Genomic DNA, 17,693 nt, shown 5'->3' on the forward strand with positions numbered 1-17,693 from the left:
CCAGTAATGCTTGATATGATGACTTCTGAGTGTCCAAATGGGTCATAAAAATGTGGAACAACTCTATGAATATTTTTCATTTATTCACAGTTCTAGGCAAACAGCATTCACACATTTAACTTTGGTAATGTTGTGAAGCAACATATTTGATGAGAAATTATATGATATTATTGGTTATTGTATTTCTCCCATTTACACGACTTTGAAGAAAGATTAATTGTGCACAGTAAAGCCCAGAATATGTTTTAATTATATATAAAATGGTCAGTTTCCGCTCGACGAATGATTTAGCTGCTGCAGTTCTCATGTGTCGCCACTAGAGGGCAGTGATTCTTCTCAGCAGATAATATGTGATCTTCACAGGCTTCACTGGTGAGAGATGATGACAAAATATATGTTACATTACCCCTGACACCCGGGCCATCGACAGACAGGTCAATTTCGAGATTTTGAGTAATTTTGCTTTCATAACTTGCCTATTATTTCAGACTAGTGTAAAGAAAGCATCCAAAATGTCTGTAGATTTTATTTCTAAAACATATATTTAAAGGCTGTTTTCTCAAAGAGTTTTTTCTCCTCGACTACTTCAGCAGCACTTACTTGTACAGTTTTACTCCTTTCTATATTTGAAGGGTTTTTTTTTTTTTTTTTTTTTTTTTTTACAAAGGGTTTGTTTATATATCATTTGCATGATTTATATAATTCAACATGTATATGACTAAAAGAGATCTCCAAAATCCCCTCTGTAAAAACCTAATATGCCAACAAAATGAAACAAGAATTTTGAACCTGGCTATATCCAATGTTCAAATTTCTTTTCTGGAAATGTATGAAAATTAGTGCATATTGAATTAGATAATGCCTCATTTGCATATTGAAGCATAACATTTCAGAAAAGTTGTAATGCAAAAACATTTTGTAGTTACATATTAAATACATGCAGAAAGTAAACTCCATTTATTAATGTAGGTTATATATGTAGGTTATAATATTAAGCAGCACAATCAAGCAGTTAATATGAAGCAGCACAGCTGTGTTTTCAACATTGATAATAGTTAGAAATGTTTCTTGAGCAGCAAATCAGCTTATTAGAATGATTTCTGAAGGATCATGTGACACTGAAGACTGGAGTAATGATGCTGAAAATTCAGATTTGCATCACAGGAATAAAAGCAATAAGACCCAAGAAACCGACATGGAGCGGAGTGCCTAAAACCCCTTAAAACCATGACTTCATGGGGCTTATTGCTTTTATAAAATGGTTAGTTCATAAAAATATCTATTTTAATATTTATTTTAACACACAGACGCAGTGGCGCAGTAATACTGATGTAATGAGGTCAATTTATGAGGAGTAATTTACAACGGCTTCGAAGTCGGCTCAACCAATCAGAATCAAGGACCAGAACTATCCTTCTTAAAATACACTCTAAAAAATAAAGTGTTTGCTCAACAAAAAAAAAATTAAACGCAACAGTTTGCATCAGTTTTTTTGAGTTATGACAAAATTATGAGTGAGTTAGAGTTAGAGTGAGTTATGACATTGAGTTAGAGGAACTTAATAATTTGTAGCATAAACACAAATTTTTAAGTTGATTACTCAAAAATAATTAAGTCACTCCAACTACCAGAGTTGTAGCCCTGGAACCAATTAATCTGATCTATTTCAGTTCAAATCAACAGCTATCATAGCACATGCTAACATAACTTATATTTAATGACTTATATTTAACAAACACATAAGATATTACTTGTCGCTGGCATTAGCGCAGTCATTGTTTATAGAGTCAAGAGTGTTTATCTTCATGTATCTACTCTACAGCACAATGGTAACCACCACAAAACTTCAACATTACAGATACTCTTTTAAATGTCAAACATAACAGCATTAAACACTAACAGGTCTCTACCTTTACTAAAAACAAAAAATAAAACTTAATTTCAACATTTATTCTCCTTATCCAGTCCTATGCAAAGCATGCTGGGAGCTAGAAATCTACTGCCTAATTTCCGGAGTTATCAAAACAATTTCATTAAGTTACTACAACTTCATTTAAAAAAAAAAAAAGGCAGTTTGAGTTTAAATTACAGACAATATTAAGCTGATGTAATGATCAATATTATTATGTCAACAGAACTCTACAAAATAATGTTTGCAACTTAAAAGGTTTAATTAAAACAATAAATTTGAATTTTAAACTTGCAACCATGCATTTTTTTAAGTTGTGGTAACAGGTCCCCTGAATTGCTTTTTAGAGTGCCATTGTAAATTGTTTATAATGCATTGTAAATTTGTAAAAATATTTCACAATATTACTGTTAGTTTAATAAATGCTGTTCATTATTAGTTCATGTTAACTAATGGATTTAACTAATGTTAACTAATGAACCTTATTGTAAAGTGTTACCAAGAATTCTTTCAAAAACATAAAAAAAAAACCTACTAACCCCAGACTTTTGAACAGTATAGTGTATATATGATAAATGAGCTCAAAGCACTATGTGCAGGTTTACAGTATGACAGATTTCACCCCGTCCTCTGCTCATGGATGTGCGTGATGGAGAACTTCCTGTGTGTTTTGTGATTGCTCCTCTCTCATTTGATTAGCCTGCTGTGCTGCTCCAGTCTGATTGGATTATTTGCTCTGTAATGAATCTGATTGGCTGAGAGCAGTAACGATCGGTCTTATAGCTGGGGAGACAGGACATGTGAAGATGTGTCTGTTTTCTGTCGTGCCTGTGTGTTTGTGTGCACCTCAATTTGTTTTCTACACAGAATAAAGTCGATTCATTGATGTGTGCTGCTGTACCCTGCTCTCACTATTAGTCATCTTTTCCTTTTTCCTCTAATACTTTTTTTCTGCTGATGACCAGTGCAAGCATTAGTCTACAGATGTCTCTCATTCCTTACTGTACATGGAGGATTATCAATCAAGGTGTTTTAAATTAAAAATTTAATTTCAAATTGAAATATCATTAGATTTAAAGTCAGCATGAAACGGAAGTTGCGATCATCTTTTCTTCTCTATTGTTCAATTCAATTCACATTTATTTGTATAGCGCTTTTTACAGTACATTTCGTTTCTATTGTGAAGTATATCCAAGTGTAACTGCTTCTTGAACAAGAACAAATGTAGGGCGGGACTTGATTTTGTCCATCAGGGATTGATTGGATGTTTGTGGTTTGCTATTGGTGGAATGTGAATCACATGTGAGGTTGACAGGTTGCCTTGCCCACGCACCAGTAAACACATCATCAGAGAAGTGAAGAGATGACGTTGCAAGAGGGAGGAAACATTATTTTGATTAAAGATTAAGAATTTGAATGTATTAAAAAAAAAATGTGTATAGATAAATCATTTATAATAAATACTGCAATATTCCATAAAAATAAGAATTGTCCATTTTGATTGAAATAGCATTTTATAATAGGCATTTGCCAGTAGCTTTATTAATTGGTTCATTTAATATTTACATTTAAGTAGAGCTCGCTGTTATTGTAAGGGGTGTGACATTTCCCGGTGCCAGTCACAACACACTGGGCCAGCTAACCAATCACAGCACATATCGTATTTCTGAATTATCTTCATCAAATCAGGAAATAAACGGTGTGTCCGAGCCAGACTAGGGAGAGAGGTGCTGTAAGCAATCAAGCATGAAATCACCTACTTATGACCCAAAAATAATTTGACACTAAAAAAAGTCTGAATGTGACTGCGTAATATAACAAAATATCAAATAAAGTGTCTGTATCTGCTTGTATATGGAAGCTTTTTTCCGCTATGAAATAAAAAAGGTAATTGCGACTTTTTATCTCACAATTCTTCATTTTTTCTTGCAATTGCGAGTTTATATCTCAAAATTCTGACTTTTTTACTCAGATTTGCTTATTATAAAGTCAGAATTGTGAGATATAAACTTGCAATTGCGTGTTATAATGTGCAATTGTGAGGGAAAAAAGACCGACGTTTTTTGTCTGACATACTTTATATCTCATAACACAATTCTGACTTTATAACTCGCAATTACATGTTATAGAGTCAGAATTGTGAGATATAAACTCGCAATTCTGAGAAAAAAATCTGAATTGTGAGATAAAATGTCGCAATTACCTTTTTTATTTTTTTATTTAGTGGCGGAAACAAGCTTCCACAGCTTGTCCCAAATGCTGCAGGATCTTTTAAAAAACTAACATTTTTTAGTCTCAGTGTATTTTTTCATGCATATTTAGTGGATGTATGAAGTTCTCAAGTTCACACAGGTGTAAAGAATCACATTAACCATCAACATGATCCTCTAACCACAAACAAACACAAAGTCACATAAAACGGACATAATTTTTCAAACCTAAATCTGTTGTTTTATTACTTAAAACTGTGGAAACGTCTTTTTTGCCATTTGTGCGTGTGGTCATTTTTGTGAAGCTGCATGGATGTGTCTCTGTGTGGAATATTTTATCAGTATCCAGCAACTGAATGGTGGTCCTTTCGGTTTCTATGGCTGCCGTTGCCATAACATTCTGTCTCCGGGGGCTTGTAATTAGGCAGGAGAGATTGACAGAGCGCAGTTGTGTGGCAGAGAATCGGGGTGGTACAGTACGTGTGGGTATGAATGTGTGTGTTTGTGTTGGCCACCCAAGAGCCAAACTTCTGTCTCGCTGTCCATCAACATTCACTTCCTGCCTCACTAAATTTAAGCTGTTGGACGGCACAGCCAGACCTGCTGAGTATTTAATGAGCGTCATGATGGAATGTCTGTCTGTACTGTAGGTACAGTAGAAATGAGCTGTATCTGGTGTGAGTGTGAGCTGCGTGTGGCTTTGGCTGTGTTTACAGTGGAGTACTAGCATACTGCCATATTACTTCTGGTATATTTGATGCTGGAAATGGTGGGATGCATTATTGAATGCATTGCTATAAGGTGTATGCTCTGTTTTGATTTATTTTTCTTTGTTCTGGTTTGCCTGTTTGACCAAGTTTCCTAGTGTGTGCCTGTTTGTTCCCGTGATTATGATCACCTGTCATCCAATTAATTAACTCATTAGTATTTAAGTCCTGTCTTTATTCAGTTCATTGTTCGGTGTCATCAAAGTTATAGTGGTTAAAGGGTTAGTTCACCCAAAAATGAAAATAATGTCACCCTCATGCCGTTCCACACCCGTAAGACCTTCGTTCATCTTCGGAACACAAATTAAGATATTTTTGTTGAAATCCGACGGCTCAGTGAGGCCTCCATAGCCAGCAATGACATTTCCTCTCTCAAGATCAATTAATGTACTAAAAACATATTTAAATCAGTTCATGTGAGTACAGTGGTTTAATATTAATATTATAAAGCGACGAGAATATTTTTAGTGCGCAAAAAAACCCAAAATAACGTCTTATATAGTGATGGCCGATTTCAAAACACTGCTTCATTAAGCTTCGGAGCGTTATGAATCTTTTGTGTCGAATCATGATTCAGATCGCGTGTCAAACCGCCAAACTGCTGAAATCACGTGACTTTGGCGCTCCGAACCGCTGATTCGACACAAAAGATTCATAACGCTCCGAAGCTTCCTGATGCAGTGTTTTGAAATCGGCCATCACTATATAAGTCGTTATTTTGTTTTTTTTTGGTGCACAAAAAATATCCTTGTCGCTTTATAATATTAATATTGAACCACTGTAATCACATGAACTGATTTAAATATGTTTTTAGTACATTTATGGATCTTGAGAGAGGAAATGTCATTGCTGGCTATACAGGCCTCACTGAGCCATCGGATTTCAACAGAAATATCTTAATTTGTGTTCCGAAGATTAACGAAGGTCTTACGGGTGTGGAACGGCATGAGGGTGAGTAATAAATGACATTATTTTCATTTTTGGGTGAACTAACCCTTTAAGTCAAATCTGTTTACATAAGTGTTCCTGTGTATTTTGGATTAAAGACTGTTTCCTTGGATTATTCCTGTTGTGCGCTTCATTATATACAGCCAACGGTGACAATTGCATTGTGGGATACATTATGAAACAAAACATTATGAATTTCTTCACAATTAATTAGTCGTTTTACTTTTTTGTAATTCTTATTATTCTCAACAAATCTTAAATTGATTCTTATTACTTTGGTGCTGTATTTCAGGAAAAAAAAGTTTTTTTTATTTTTTTTTTATTTTACAAAAATATGAAGCAGCACAACTGTTTTCAACATTGACAATATTCAGAAATATTTCTTGAGCAGCAAATCATCATATTAGAATGATTTCTGAAGGATCATGTGACACTGAAGACTGGAGTAATGATGCTGAAAATTCAGCTTTGCATCACAGAAATAAATTACATTTTAAAATGTATTCAAATAGAAAGTTGTTATTTATATTGCAATAATATTTCACAATATTACTGTATTTTTTATTAAATAAATGCAGCACACTTTTGAACAGTAGTTTAAATTAAAGACATACAGCGTGCCGTAGTGCATAGACATAAATTAAAATTGCACTAATCATTTTTTGTTTGAATTTGACGCAAGATCTAGCACATTTCTACAGGCTTCATAAAGTATAATTCATAATCGCATGCATATATATACTGCCCCCAGTGTACATACTGCATACTACTTTCTATAAGAAATATTAGATAGTATGCAATTTGACTTTCTCTATCACTCTTCTTGTCTTGCCCTTATAAATATGTCTCTTTCTCTCTATCTGTGTGTTTGTGGTCTCTCAGTGAGGAGCTGGATGATTCTCAGCCCAGCGCTCATGTCACCTGTCCTGTTAAGACCATGACCAAAGCCCCAGGAACACCTGTCAGAAACACAACAGGTAAGACACCATGAATATCAGCACATGACTGAAGGTTCGACCTCTCTCCTGTCCAGATACTGACCACAGCGTTCTTCTAATAAGCACTCTGTATATAATGCTGCACTATATATACAATAGAGATGTCTAACGTAACCTGAATCTGCCGTTACAAATAAATCATCCATCCACCACTCACCCGAACCTATGATTTTCTCTGATTATTAGGGGGAAAGGAATTTAAAAAAATAATGTTGTGCTTGAATAAATCATTGATGATAAATACTTCAATATTCCATAAAAAAAATAAGAGTTGTCAATTTTGAATTCATGATGACTTTAACTGCCATTCTTCCACTAGAAGACAAATTGGTATCTATGTTTGTATCTGTTACTTTTCTGTTTTAGAGTTAGGGTGAAGTAATAATACTTTATTGTAATACTTCAGACTTCAAACTGGAGGCCTTAGGTAGCAGATTCACCTTAAGACAAGCTTAAGCTCTAGCAAGTGTTTGTGTTTGTGTCTTTTGGCAGGTCTCATTACTCCCACTTTTGGTGTCGTGAGCAACAGTACACCTTTGGGCCCCGCCTTGGACCGGCCCATGCCCCGCCCACACCCAAAAGACGAAGCCTCATTGGTCCAGATGGCAGAACACATCCCTGCTGGAACACGCACTCCTATGTGCGCTCACTGCGACATGGTTATCAGGTATACAAACAAGTATTCAATGAAATAGTCCATTTCTGCTTTGCTTTGTAAGATGCTGAGTCAGAATTTGTCCAAAATGAGTTATCTTATAAGGCTCTTTGTGTTGTGATTATGCCTGTGATTCCCTACAGTGCTGTCTAGGTAGGAAACTCTCTAGCTTTTGGAATGAATATACACAATAAAAAAAACTGTACTGTATAATGCAAAATGAATGTGATATCTGTAATCATGTTTAACAACAACTGCCACTATTGCTTCATTGTTGTTGTCAGTCCAGAAGCGTTATTCCAGTTTTAATTGAACACATACTGACATTGACATTTTGTTTTCTCTGCACCTCTAACACAGTATTACAGGATGTCATATTCATGGAATCACAATATAATTAATAGAGTTTCGCAATGAAAATGTCACAACACATGTTCATACTGATTAACTTTCCTCACAAGCCTCCATATGACCTCTCACTTACCCTTTTTACCCTCAGATCTCCAGCTCTTTATGATTCTGTTCTAATATATAGTGAGCTGTCTATGTAGGCAGCATTATAAGGCATCATGGATGCATGTCTATCCAAAAGACCCCCATATCATACTGTTTATCCTTCATGGAAGGCAATCTCATAATTCCTTTATTGTTTTATTAATGTAATATTTATTATTAATATAATATTAATATAATTATCATTAATAAATTAATAAAATGAATGTTGTAACAAAGTATTTATTAAAATAATTCATATAAACCTAAATTTAATATTTCTTCCAATATTTGTATAATAATAATTATTATTAATATATTAATAAAATAAATTGTTACAAAATATTTATAAAAATAATTCATATAAACATAAATTGACTATTTCTTCCAATATCTGTCTAATTATTGTCAATAGAATATATTAATATCATTAATTTTATTAACAGTCTGTTGATAAAAACATTCATATTAAACATAAATGGACTATTTCTTCCGTTTTTTGTGTGAGTTAAATATTTTTGTGCTTATTAAAGTATTGTGTTGTTAGCTCAGGAACAAGCTACTGTAAGTAACTCTATACTAAAATCAATGGAGCAACAGTCGGTTTCAGAAGTTTAAATCCCATTCATTTCCTTCATCGATTAATAGTTTTTGTGACTGACTGACTCTCTAATCAAACTGACTCGCTAGAACTAGAGCTTCTATTTCTCAATCTTTCCTCCTGCTGTCTCGCTCTTTCACTTTGAAAATGAGATGATTAGCTTAAGAGCGATATTTAATAACAATAGTCACTCTAAACTCACCTCTTACTTTCACAGAGCGAACGACGGCCACCTTATCCAACAAGAAACACACACCTGTGTAACACACACCAGATACCACACACTCACGGTGACAAAGGAGATGGGAAAGTGTAGACTTAGTTACCTGTGTGTCTGTGTGTGTGTGTGTGTGTGAGAGAGTAATTAGGATCAGTCTCTTCTCACAGAGCCTTCATTTAGCAAATTAAACCCTGAATATTTATTCCAGATGAGAGTAAGCATTACACCAGACTGTCACACACACACTGTTCTCTGTTTCACCTGCACACTAAATTACCTCTGAGATTCAGATATTTGCTGAAGCCATTAGTGATTAAAGGTGAAGTGTGTAATCTATGCCCAAATTGTGGCAATTAAATTGTGGTCTGTTTGTTTGTGGCACTACCTGTCTATCTGATCAATGGAAAACAGACTTTATTGTGACATTTCCTTTGGTCAAGTCAAGCCAAGTGTATTTGTATAGTACTTTTCACAATACACATTGTTAAAGCAGATTTGCAGAAAATCATGATGTTAATATTTATAAAATCTTAATATCTTCATGCCTTTTAGTCACATTTAGCAGATTAGCTGGGCGATAATATAGTTTACATTTTATGATTATACAAGCAAGTATTGAGATTTGCTATAGTGTATATATATATATATATATATATATATATATATATATATATATATGTGTATACAGTATCTCACAGAAGTGAGTACACCCCTCACATTTTTGTAAATATTTTATTATATCTTTTCATGTGACAACACTGAAGAAATGACACTTTGCTACAATGTAAAGTAGTGAGTGTACAGCTTGTATAACAGTGTAAATTTGCTGTTCCCTCAAAATAACTCAACACACAGCCATTAATGTCTAAACCGCTGGCCACAAAAGTGAGTACACCCCTAAGTGAAAATGTCCAAATTGGGCCCAAAGTGTCAATATTTTGTGTGGCCACCATTATTTTCTAGCACTGCCTTAACCCTCTTGGGCATGGAGTTCACCAGAGCTTCACAGGTTGCCACTGGAGTCCTCTTCCACTCCTCCATGACGACATCATGGAGCTGGTGGATGTTAGAGACCTTGCGCTCCTCTATCTTCCGTTTGAGGATGCCCCACAGATGCTCAATAAGGTTTAGGTACCCTTCTTTAGCAAGGCAGTGGTCGTCTTGGAGGTGTGTTTGGGGTCGTTATCATGTGGGAATACTGCCCTGCGGCCTAGTCTCCGATGGGAGGGGATCATGCTCTGCTTCAGTATGTCACAGTACATGTTGGCATTCATGGTTCCCTCAATGAACTGTAGCTCCCCAGTGCCGGCAGCACTCATGCAGCCCCAGACCATGACACTCCCACCACCATGCTTGACTGTATGCAAGACACACTTGTCTTTGTACTCCTCACTTGTTTGCCGCCACACACGCTTGACACCATCTGAACCAAATAAGTTTATCTTGGTCTCATCAGACCACAGAACATGGTTCCAGTAATCCATGTCCTTAGTCTGCTTGTCTTCAGCAAACTGTTTGCAGTCTTTCTTGTGCATCATCTTAAGAAGAGGCTTCCTTCTGAGAAGACAGCCATGCAGACCAGTTTGATGCAGTGTGCGGCGTATGGTCTGAGCACTGACAGGCTGACCCCCCACCCCTTCAGCCTCTGCAGCAATGCTGGCAGCACTCATACGTCTATTTCCCAAACACAACCTCTGGATATGACGCTGAGCACGTGCACTCAACTTCTTTGGTCGACCATGGCGAGGCCTGTTCTGAGTGGAACCTGTCCTGTTAAACCTCTGTATGGTCTTGGCCACCGTGCTGTAGCTCAGTTTCAGGGTCTTGGCAATCTGCTTATAGCATACGCCATCTTTATGTAGAGCAACAATTCTTTTTTTTAGATCTTCGGAGAGTTCTTTGCCATGAGGTGCCATGTTGAACTTCCAGTGACCAGTATGAGACAGTGAGAGCGATAACACCAAATTTAACACAGCTGCTCCCCATTTACACCTGAGACCTTGTAACACTAACGAGTCACATGACACCGGGGAGAGAAAATGGCTAATTGGGCCCAATTTGGACATTTTTACTTTGGGGTGTACTCACTTTTGTGGCCAGCGGTTTAGACATTAATGGCTGTGTGTTGAGTTATTTTGAGGTGACAGCAAATTTACACTGTTATACAAGCTGTACACTCACTACTTTACATTGTAGCAAAGTGTCATTTCTTCAGTGTTGTCACATGAAAAGATATAATAAAATATTTACAAAAATGTGAGGGGTGTACTCACTTCTGTGAGATACTGTATATATATATATATATATATATATATATATATATATATATATATATATATAAAAATATATATATAAATTAGTTTAATTAGGCCCAATTCTCACTATTAACTATTTGCTTATTAGCATGCATATTATTAGCATATTGGCTGTTTATTAGTACTTAGTATATATATATAATGTATGCAGATAAAGTTGAACATACTTATATATGCAACTTTATATGAAGAGAGGAGGGTTAATAGGAGGGTTAAATATTGTATAAGAAATAATAAAGAAATACAGTAAAAAAAAAAAAAAAAAAAAACTGTTGATGATGGCTTGTTAGTCTCTTACTGTCCAGGTGGGCTTTACTTTGCCAGAATAAGCTGCAAATTGGACCAAAAATTTGACTGTGTCACAACATAACATTCACTCAATGTACAATACCACAAATCTGTATTGCTGTTTGATGTGTGTGTGTGTTTTATCTTTGATATGCATGTTTGTGTCTTTCAGGGGGCCGTTCCTGATGGCGATGGGGAAATCATGGCACCCGGAGGAGTTCACATGCGCTCACTGCAGCGTGTCTCTGAGCGAGCTGGGTTTTGTGGAGGAACAGGGCTCTGTCTACTGCCAACACTGCTACGAAGAGTTCTTTGCTCCGACCTGTGCACGCTGCCAGTACAAAATCCTGGGGGTCCGTGATTGTGTGATTTATAAACATGAAATACACTCAATCTCTAACTGCCTGTCAAATGCTTGAGCTTTTGGCTCGGTTATACAAATATATTCACAAACAGAGAGTCATTAATATGTCTTTTAGGACTGTTTGAACATTTTTTCTTCATTTTACGTGCATGTACACTACCGTTCAAAAGTTTGGGGTCAGTAAGAAGAAATTAATCTTCTAACTTTCTATTCATCAAAAAATCCTGCAATAAATGTTGCACGGCTTGCACAAAAATATTAAGTTTTAAACATTGATAATATTCAGAAATGTTTCTTGAGCAGCAAATCAGCATATTAGAATGATTTTTGAAGGATCATGTGACACTGAAGACTGGAGTAATGATGCTGAAAATTCAGATTTGAATCATAGAAATAAGTTACATTTTAAAATATATTCAGATAGAAAACAGTTCTTTTAAATTGTAATAATATTTCACAATATTACTGTTTTTACTGTATTTTAAAATCAAATTAATGCAGCCTTGGTGAGCAGAAGATAGTTTTTGCGACATTAAAAAACGTTACTGACCCAACACGTTTGAACGGTAGTGTTTATGTAACTATGATGATGTGTTTTACAGGAAGTGATCAATGCGCTCAAGCAGACCTGGCATGTGTATTGCTTCCTGTGTGCATCCTGCCAGCAACCGATAAGAAACGATACTTTTCACCTCGAGGATGGAGAGCCATACTGTGAGAGAGGTGTTTGTTTGTCTATTGCTTTCTATAGACTTCTATTATTTTATACTGAGCTAATGGTATTTTACACCACCTAACTGTGATATAATCATTTCTGCATTAAATTCAGTTCAAGTCAAGTTTATTTGTATAGCACTTTTCACAGTACATATGGTTTCAAAGCAGCTTTACAGAAAATTTGTTTCCAATTTTAATGTTAGGAAGTATTCTTTTATCTGCCAGAGATTCAAGAGTGTATCAAATAATGCCCATTTGGCAGTAATATACAGCTATAATATTGTACGTTATGTGGTTAGTTAACGTCATTTATACATGACATAGATTTACTATATACATTTTCATTAAGACATTATTAGTATTTTTGGTAACACTTTAGTATAGGGAACACATATAAACTATTAACTATGACTTTTCCCTCAATAAACTCCTAATTTACTGCTTATTAATAGTTAGTAAGGTAGTTGTTAATTTTAGGTATTGGGTAGGATTAAGAATGTAGAATAAGGTTATGCAGAATAAGGCATTAATATGTGCTTAATAAGTACTAATAAATAGCCAATATTCTAGTAATATGCATGCTAATAAGCAACTAGTTAAAATACCCTAAAATAAAGTGTTACCGTATTTTTTTTTAACCTTTTTCCTCATGGGGGATGTTTGCAGCTCCTCGCAATGTAGATGATTTCAGCTACAAAATAATTGCAAAACAAGAAGATCCTACACAGATCACACACCAGCAGATAAAAACTAAAAAAAGAAAGAAAAAGAAACATCAGAGACAAAGCTGACACTTGAAGGGGACCTATACTGCCACTTTTCACAAGATGTAATATAAGTCTCTGGTGTCCCCAGAATGTGTCTGAAGTTTCAGCTCAAAATACCCCACAGATCATTTATTATAGCTTGACAAATTTGCCCCTATTTGGGTGTGAGCAAAAACACACCGTTTTTTCTGTCCCTTTAAATGCAAATGAGCTGCTGCTCCCCGCTCCCTTTCCAGAAGAGGGCGGAGCTTTAACAGCTCGCGCTTCGGTTGCTTAAAAAACAACAAAGCTGGAGAATCTCACACAGCTAAAATGAGGATTGTCAGTAACGGTGTTCAGCCTTACATTGTTCAAACCGGAGTCGACACTGATGGAGAGACTCAGGAAGAAGTTACAACTTTTAGAATGAAACTGGACGTTTCTGAATGGTTAGTGGATAAATTTATGTAGTTGCTGTGGAGTTGATTCAACTCATCGACTAGCATGTGCCGTCATGTTAATCTTTTGTGCAAATCCAGTGTTGAATTGACCCTCGTTTTTAATGTTTTCTAATAGTTTTTAATTGTGTCTTTAGATTACTACAGTCTGTTTGGGACGGGCTGCCGTGGCTGTGATTTCCCAATAGAAGCAGGAGACAAGTTTCTAGAGGCCCTGGGCGGCACCTGGCATGACACCTGCTTCGTGTGCTCAGTACGTGTGTGTTCAGGTTTGTCTGTGAGTGTTTGTTTATTCATTGAGTGTTGTGTGATGAGTTTCTTTTGTTCTCTTCAGGTTTGCAGCGTCAGTCTGGAGGGCCAGACCTTCTTCTCCAAAAAGAACAAACCGCTTTGCAAGAAACACGCTCACACTCTCAAAATATAAATGCACTACATAACTGTTGAAGTATAAGCAAAAAATGTAAAGAACACATATTTACAAGAATATAAATGACACATACTCAGAGTAAAAGCAGTTGTGATGAGGCTTGAAATGAAGAATGATCTGTTTGAAGGTGGTTGTGTGAGAGCTGGTGTTCTTGCAGAACTTACAGCACTTTTGAAACTGTTATTTTTTCTTTATCTTTTATTTTTCTTTCCACCCTTTTAATCTTTTTGCTTCACAGCAATCTGTGCATTATTTATAAAATAAGGACCAAAACAATTGGAATGAGAAAATACTTGAGAATAAATGCACATTAATTTATCTGATATAATGTGCAGCAGTGATGATGTATTTTTTAATACTCTGGTTCCCTCTTTCGTCAAAAAACAAAACAAAAACAAACAAAAATAGGGTTGTTCTATTGGCTTTTGGATTATTGCAGAAAATAAGCTCTGTGACCAAAATGAACAAAAATTGTATGAATTTTGAAGCCTAAATCCAATCACCAGAAGCAAAATCTAAACGTAGACACAACTACACCACAGTCACATGACTTCAACATCACCATTTCCAACAACTCTTTCAGTCTTTATTTTTAAATTCTACAAGTTGGAAAGTTCGAGTGAGAATAGTTTGAGCGTGATTATAAACACACACAGTGACTAGTGTGTAGATGAGTTTACAGTCACCGTGATTTTGCCAACTAAGACATGTTTCTGAAATAACATTCCTGTCTGAAAATGTAGTCCTAACCATATCCCTACCCCTAAACCTAACCCTACCCATAAGTTATCCCTAAAATCAGAGGGAAATGATAGGTGAGTAACACTGATGTAGAAGCTCCTAACCCTGGATGAAAGCCTAAACTTGACATAAACTGTAAATTTGTCCCTCAAATCTGACTGGTTGATTGGAATGTTGCAGGATCAACATTGTTGTACTTGGTGAAATCAGGTTTGGATGATGACGTTTAATGTCCCAGACAACCTCTGTAGTCCCATTTAGCCACTTGTTAGCAACCACATATAAAAACTTAAAAAAAAATCACAAGTAGGGAATTACTTATGTATTTTATTTCATTGAATAAAACATGAAAATATCTTGAGCTTGTGTTCACCACAGACCTTATTTGAGGCATTTAACCAAAAACCCATTCAAAAAACCCATTGTCTTCATGACGATGGAACAGGAAATACAAAAATGCCAACTTGTTTCCGTGTTTTAGGACTCATTCCTGCAGCTCTCTATTGCCAACATATTATCAAAAGTCTTACGTTGCCGCACACTTATATAGCGAACTTCACAAAATATGGCCATGTCATCTGAGAGGTTAGATAAGTATATGTTTAGTAACATATAATGAAATAATCTGCTGTTCTTAAAGGAATAATGCTGTCAGAAATGTAAATTCTGTTTCACAGAAGAAGGAACATCATATGCATTTGGAAAAGTGAATTAAAGGGAAATGTATTTATTGGAAGAGTGGGCAACTTTGCTTTCACTGTATCACGTGAAATGCTTGTTTTTATGTTTTGTTTTTTTTTATTTTGATTTTGACAGTAATAATAAAATATTAGATTTACATTTTTAATGATTTCTGTTTTTGTAAAACTGTTAAAACAGTTTTTGTATAAAAAACTGTTTTATACAAGTTTTAATAAAAATCAAATGTCAGCACTTTGCCATCTTCTCGATTCATTCTTTTACCTCTTATTTGTAGCTTTATCCTACAATTATCACTCAAGCAGGAAATGTATAACAAAACATGTTTGGAGAACTGTACATTTTTTTTTTTTTTTTTTTTTTTCACTTTTTTGTTTACCTTTTTACTCTTATACTATACTTTTACTATACTTTTAGCTACTTATTTAAACTTTTTATTATTGAATTTTCCAGAAAATGTTTTATAGTATAAAAAGTAGCGATGCACCTGAACAGTCAAATGCACAAATAGTTATCAAAATGTCCATAGTGTGGAGTATTTCACTTAATACAGTCGGTTTATGGCTTTAGTGGACGTAAACAGGTGGGTGAAAAAAGGATATATGTCACTAGGCCTATATTATATCCATGGATTCGGTCTTAAAATGACAGTAGCCTAATTAAATATTTGAATACTTGTCTGTCATTAATGTTCATAAAACAACAAAAGATGTTAAATTAATATATGTATATATATATATATATATATAAAAATCATGGGCAAATTGCCCACTGTCCCGTAAATCTGGTCACCCTAGGTTGTTTACATTGGTTCACAGTGTTATGTTATAAACATTTGTTCTGTAATGTCTGTTTATCACTTTTTGAAAGGCAGGTTAAAAAAGACTTGGTTTGTTTTTTATTATGACTTTGGTAATTATGCCATTTGAAGGTTATTGGACACTGAAATTTGTGCTTTAAGTTTGTGACAAGCACATAAAAATTATTACTTTTTTCATTGGAGTAATAATAAAGAAGCTGTCCTACATTCATTAGTCTCACTGTGTTGTGCTTGGACTCTTTTGGGCTAGTAAGAAACCACCACAACACCTTAGCAACTGCATAGCAACACCCTGGCAATAGCAACAGCAAGTAAAGTGCTGTTATGTGTCTCTCTGTCTGTATTCCTCTCTCAGGTGAGTGGTTTGGCTGTAATGTCCGTAACTCACACCAGCACATGAGCACAGGGGTTGTGACCTCTGCTACACACATGAATGAGACATTCACTAAGGCCACAAAGAACACCTTCTCTGGTTTTCTGTCTTTTCTCCTCGTCCTCTCTCTTCACACTGGTCTGAGGAAGGTGGCTGAATTCATCTGAAGATGTGAAAGCTTTACAAAGACAAAAATGCAAAAAAAAATATTGAGGGAGAAATGCTTATTTGACAAGCAAAATTATTGAAGTTTTTAAAGACTGTTGAGAGTATATGCTTTAACTTTTCCTTTTTTAAAACTAAGAATAACTTAAAATACAAACCCGATTCCAAAAAAGTTGGGACACTGTACAAATTGTGAATAAAAAAGGAATGCAATAATTTACAAATCTCATAAACTTATATTTTATTCACAATAGAATATAGATAACATATCAAATGTTGAAAGTGAGACATTTTGAAATGTCATGACAAATATTGTCTCATTTTGGATTTCATGAGAGCTACACATTCCAAAAAAGTTGGGACAGGTAGCAATAAGAGGCCGGAAAAGTTAAATGTTCAATGAAGGAACAGCTGGAGGACCAATTTGCAACTTATTAGGTCAATTGGCAACATGATTGGGTATAAAAAGAGCCTCTCAGAGTGGCAGTGTCTCTCAGAGGTCAAGATGGGCAGAGGATCACCAATTCCCCCAATGCTGCGGCGAAAAATAGTGGAGCAATATCAGAAAGGAGTTTCTCAGAGAAAAATTGCAAAGAGTTTGAAGTTATCATCATCTACAGTGCATAATATCATCCAAAGATTCAGAGAATCTGGAACAATCTCTGTGCGTAAGGGTCAAGGCCGGAAAACCATACTGGATGCCCGTGATCTTCGGGCCCTTAGACGGCACTGCATCACATACAGGAATGCTACTGTAATGGAAATCACAACATGGGCTCA

At 35.4% G+C, this 17,693-nt stretch overlaps 1 protein-coding gene across 8 annotated transcripts in view; it reads left to right on the forward strand.

Annotated features, from left to right (window-relative positions):
• The window catches only part of pdlim5a (PDZ and LIM domain 5a), a 64,416-nt gene extending 48,623 nt beyond the window's left edge, over positions 1-15,793 (forward strand). For 2 of the 8 annotated variants that reach the window (XM_051894007.1, XM_051894010.1), the window contains 6 exons: positions 6,717-6,811; positions 7,325-7,499; positions 11,576-11,756; positions 12,370-12,490; positions 13,826-13,941; positions 14,023-15,792. In XM_051894007.1, coding sequence (XP_051749967.1) covers positions 6,717-6,811; positions 7,325-7,499; positions 11,576-11,756; positions 12,370-12,490; positions 13,826-13,941; positions 14,023-14,112 — 778 coding nt within the window. In that variant the 3' untranslated portion in view covers positions 14,113-15,792. Of the gene's footprint in view, positions 1-6,716; positions 6,812-7,324; positions 7,500-11,575; positions 11,757-12,369; positions 12,491-13,825; positions 13,942-14,022 lie in introns of all 8 variants that reach the window. The other 6 variants (XM_051894012.1, XM_051894014.1, XM_051894008.1 and 3 more) reach the window with 5 other exon arrangements.
• Positions 15,794-17,693: the final 1,900 nt, after the last annotated feature.

Source organism: Ctenopharyngodon idella, chromosome 5 (genome assembly GCF_019924925.1).
Source record: "Ctenopharyngodon idella isolate HZGC_01 chromosome 5, HZGC01, whole genome shotgun sequence".
In the NCBI taxonomy this organism is placed as follows: domain Eukaryota; kingdom Metazoa; phylum Chordata; class Actinopteri; order Cypriniformes; family Xenocyprididae; genus Ctenopharyngodon; species Ctenopharyngodon idella.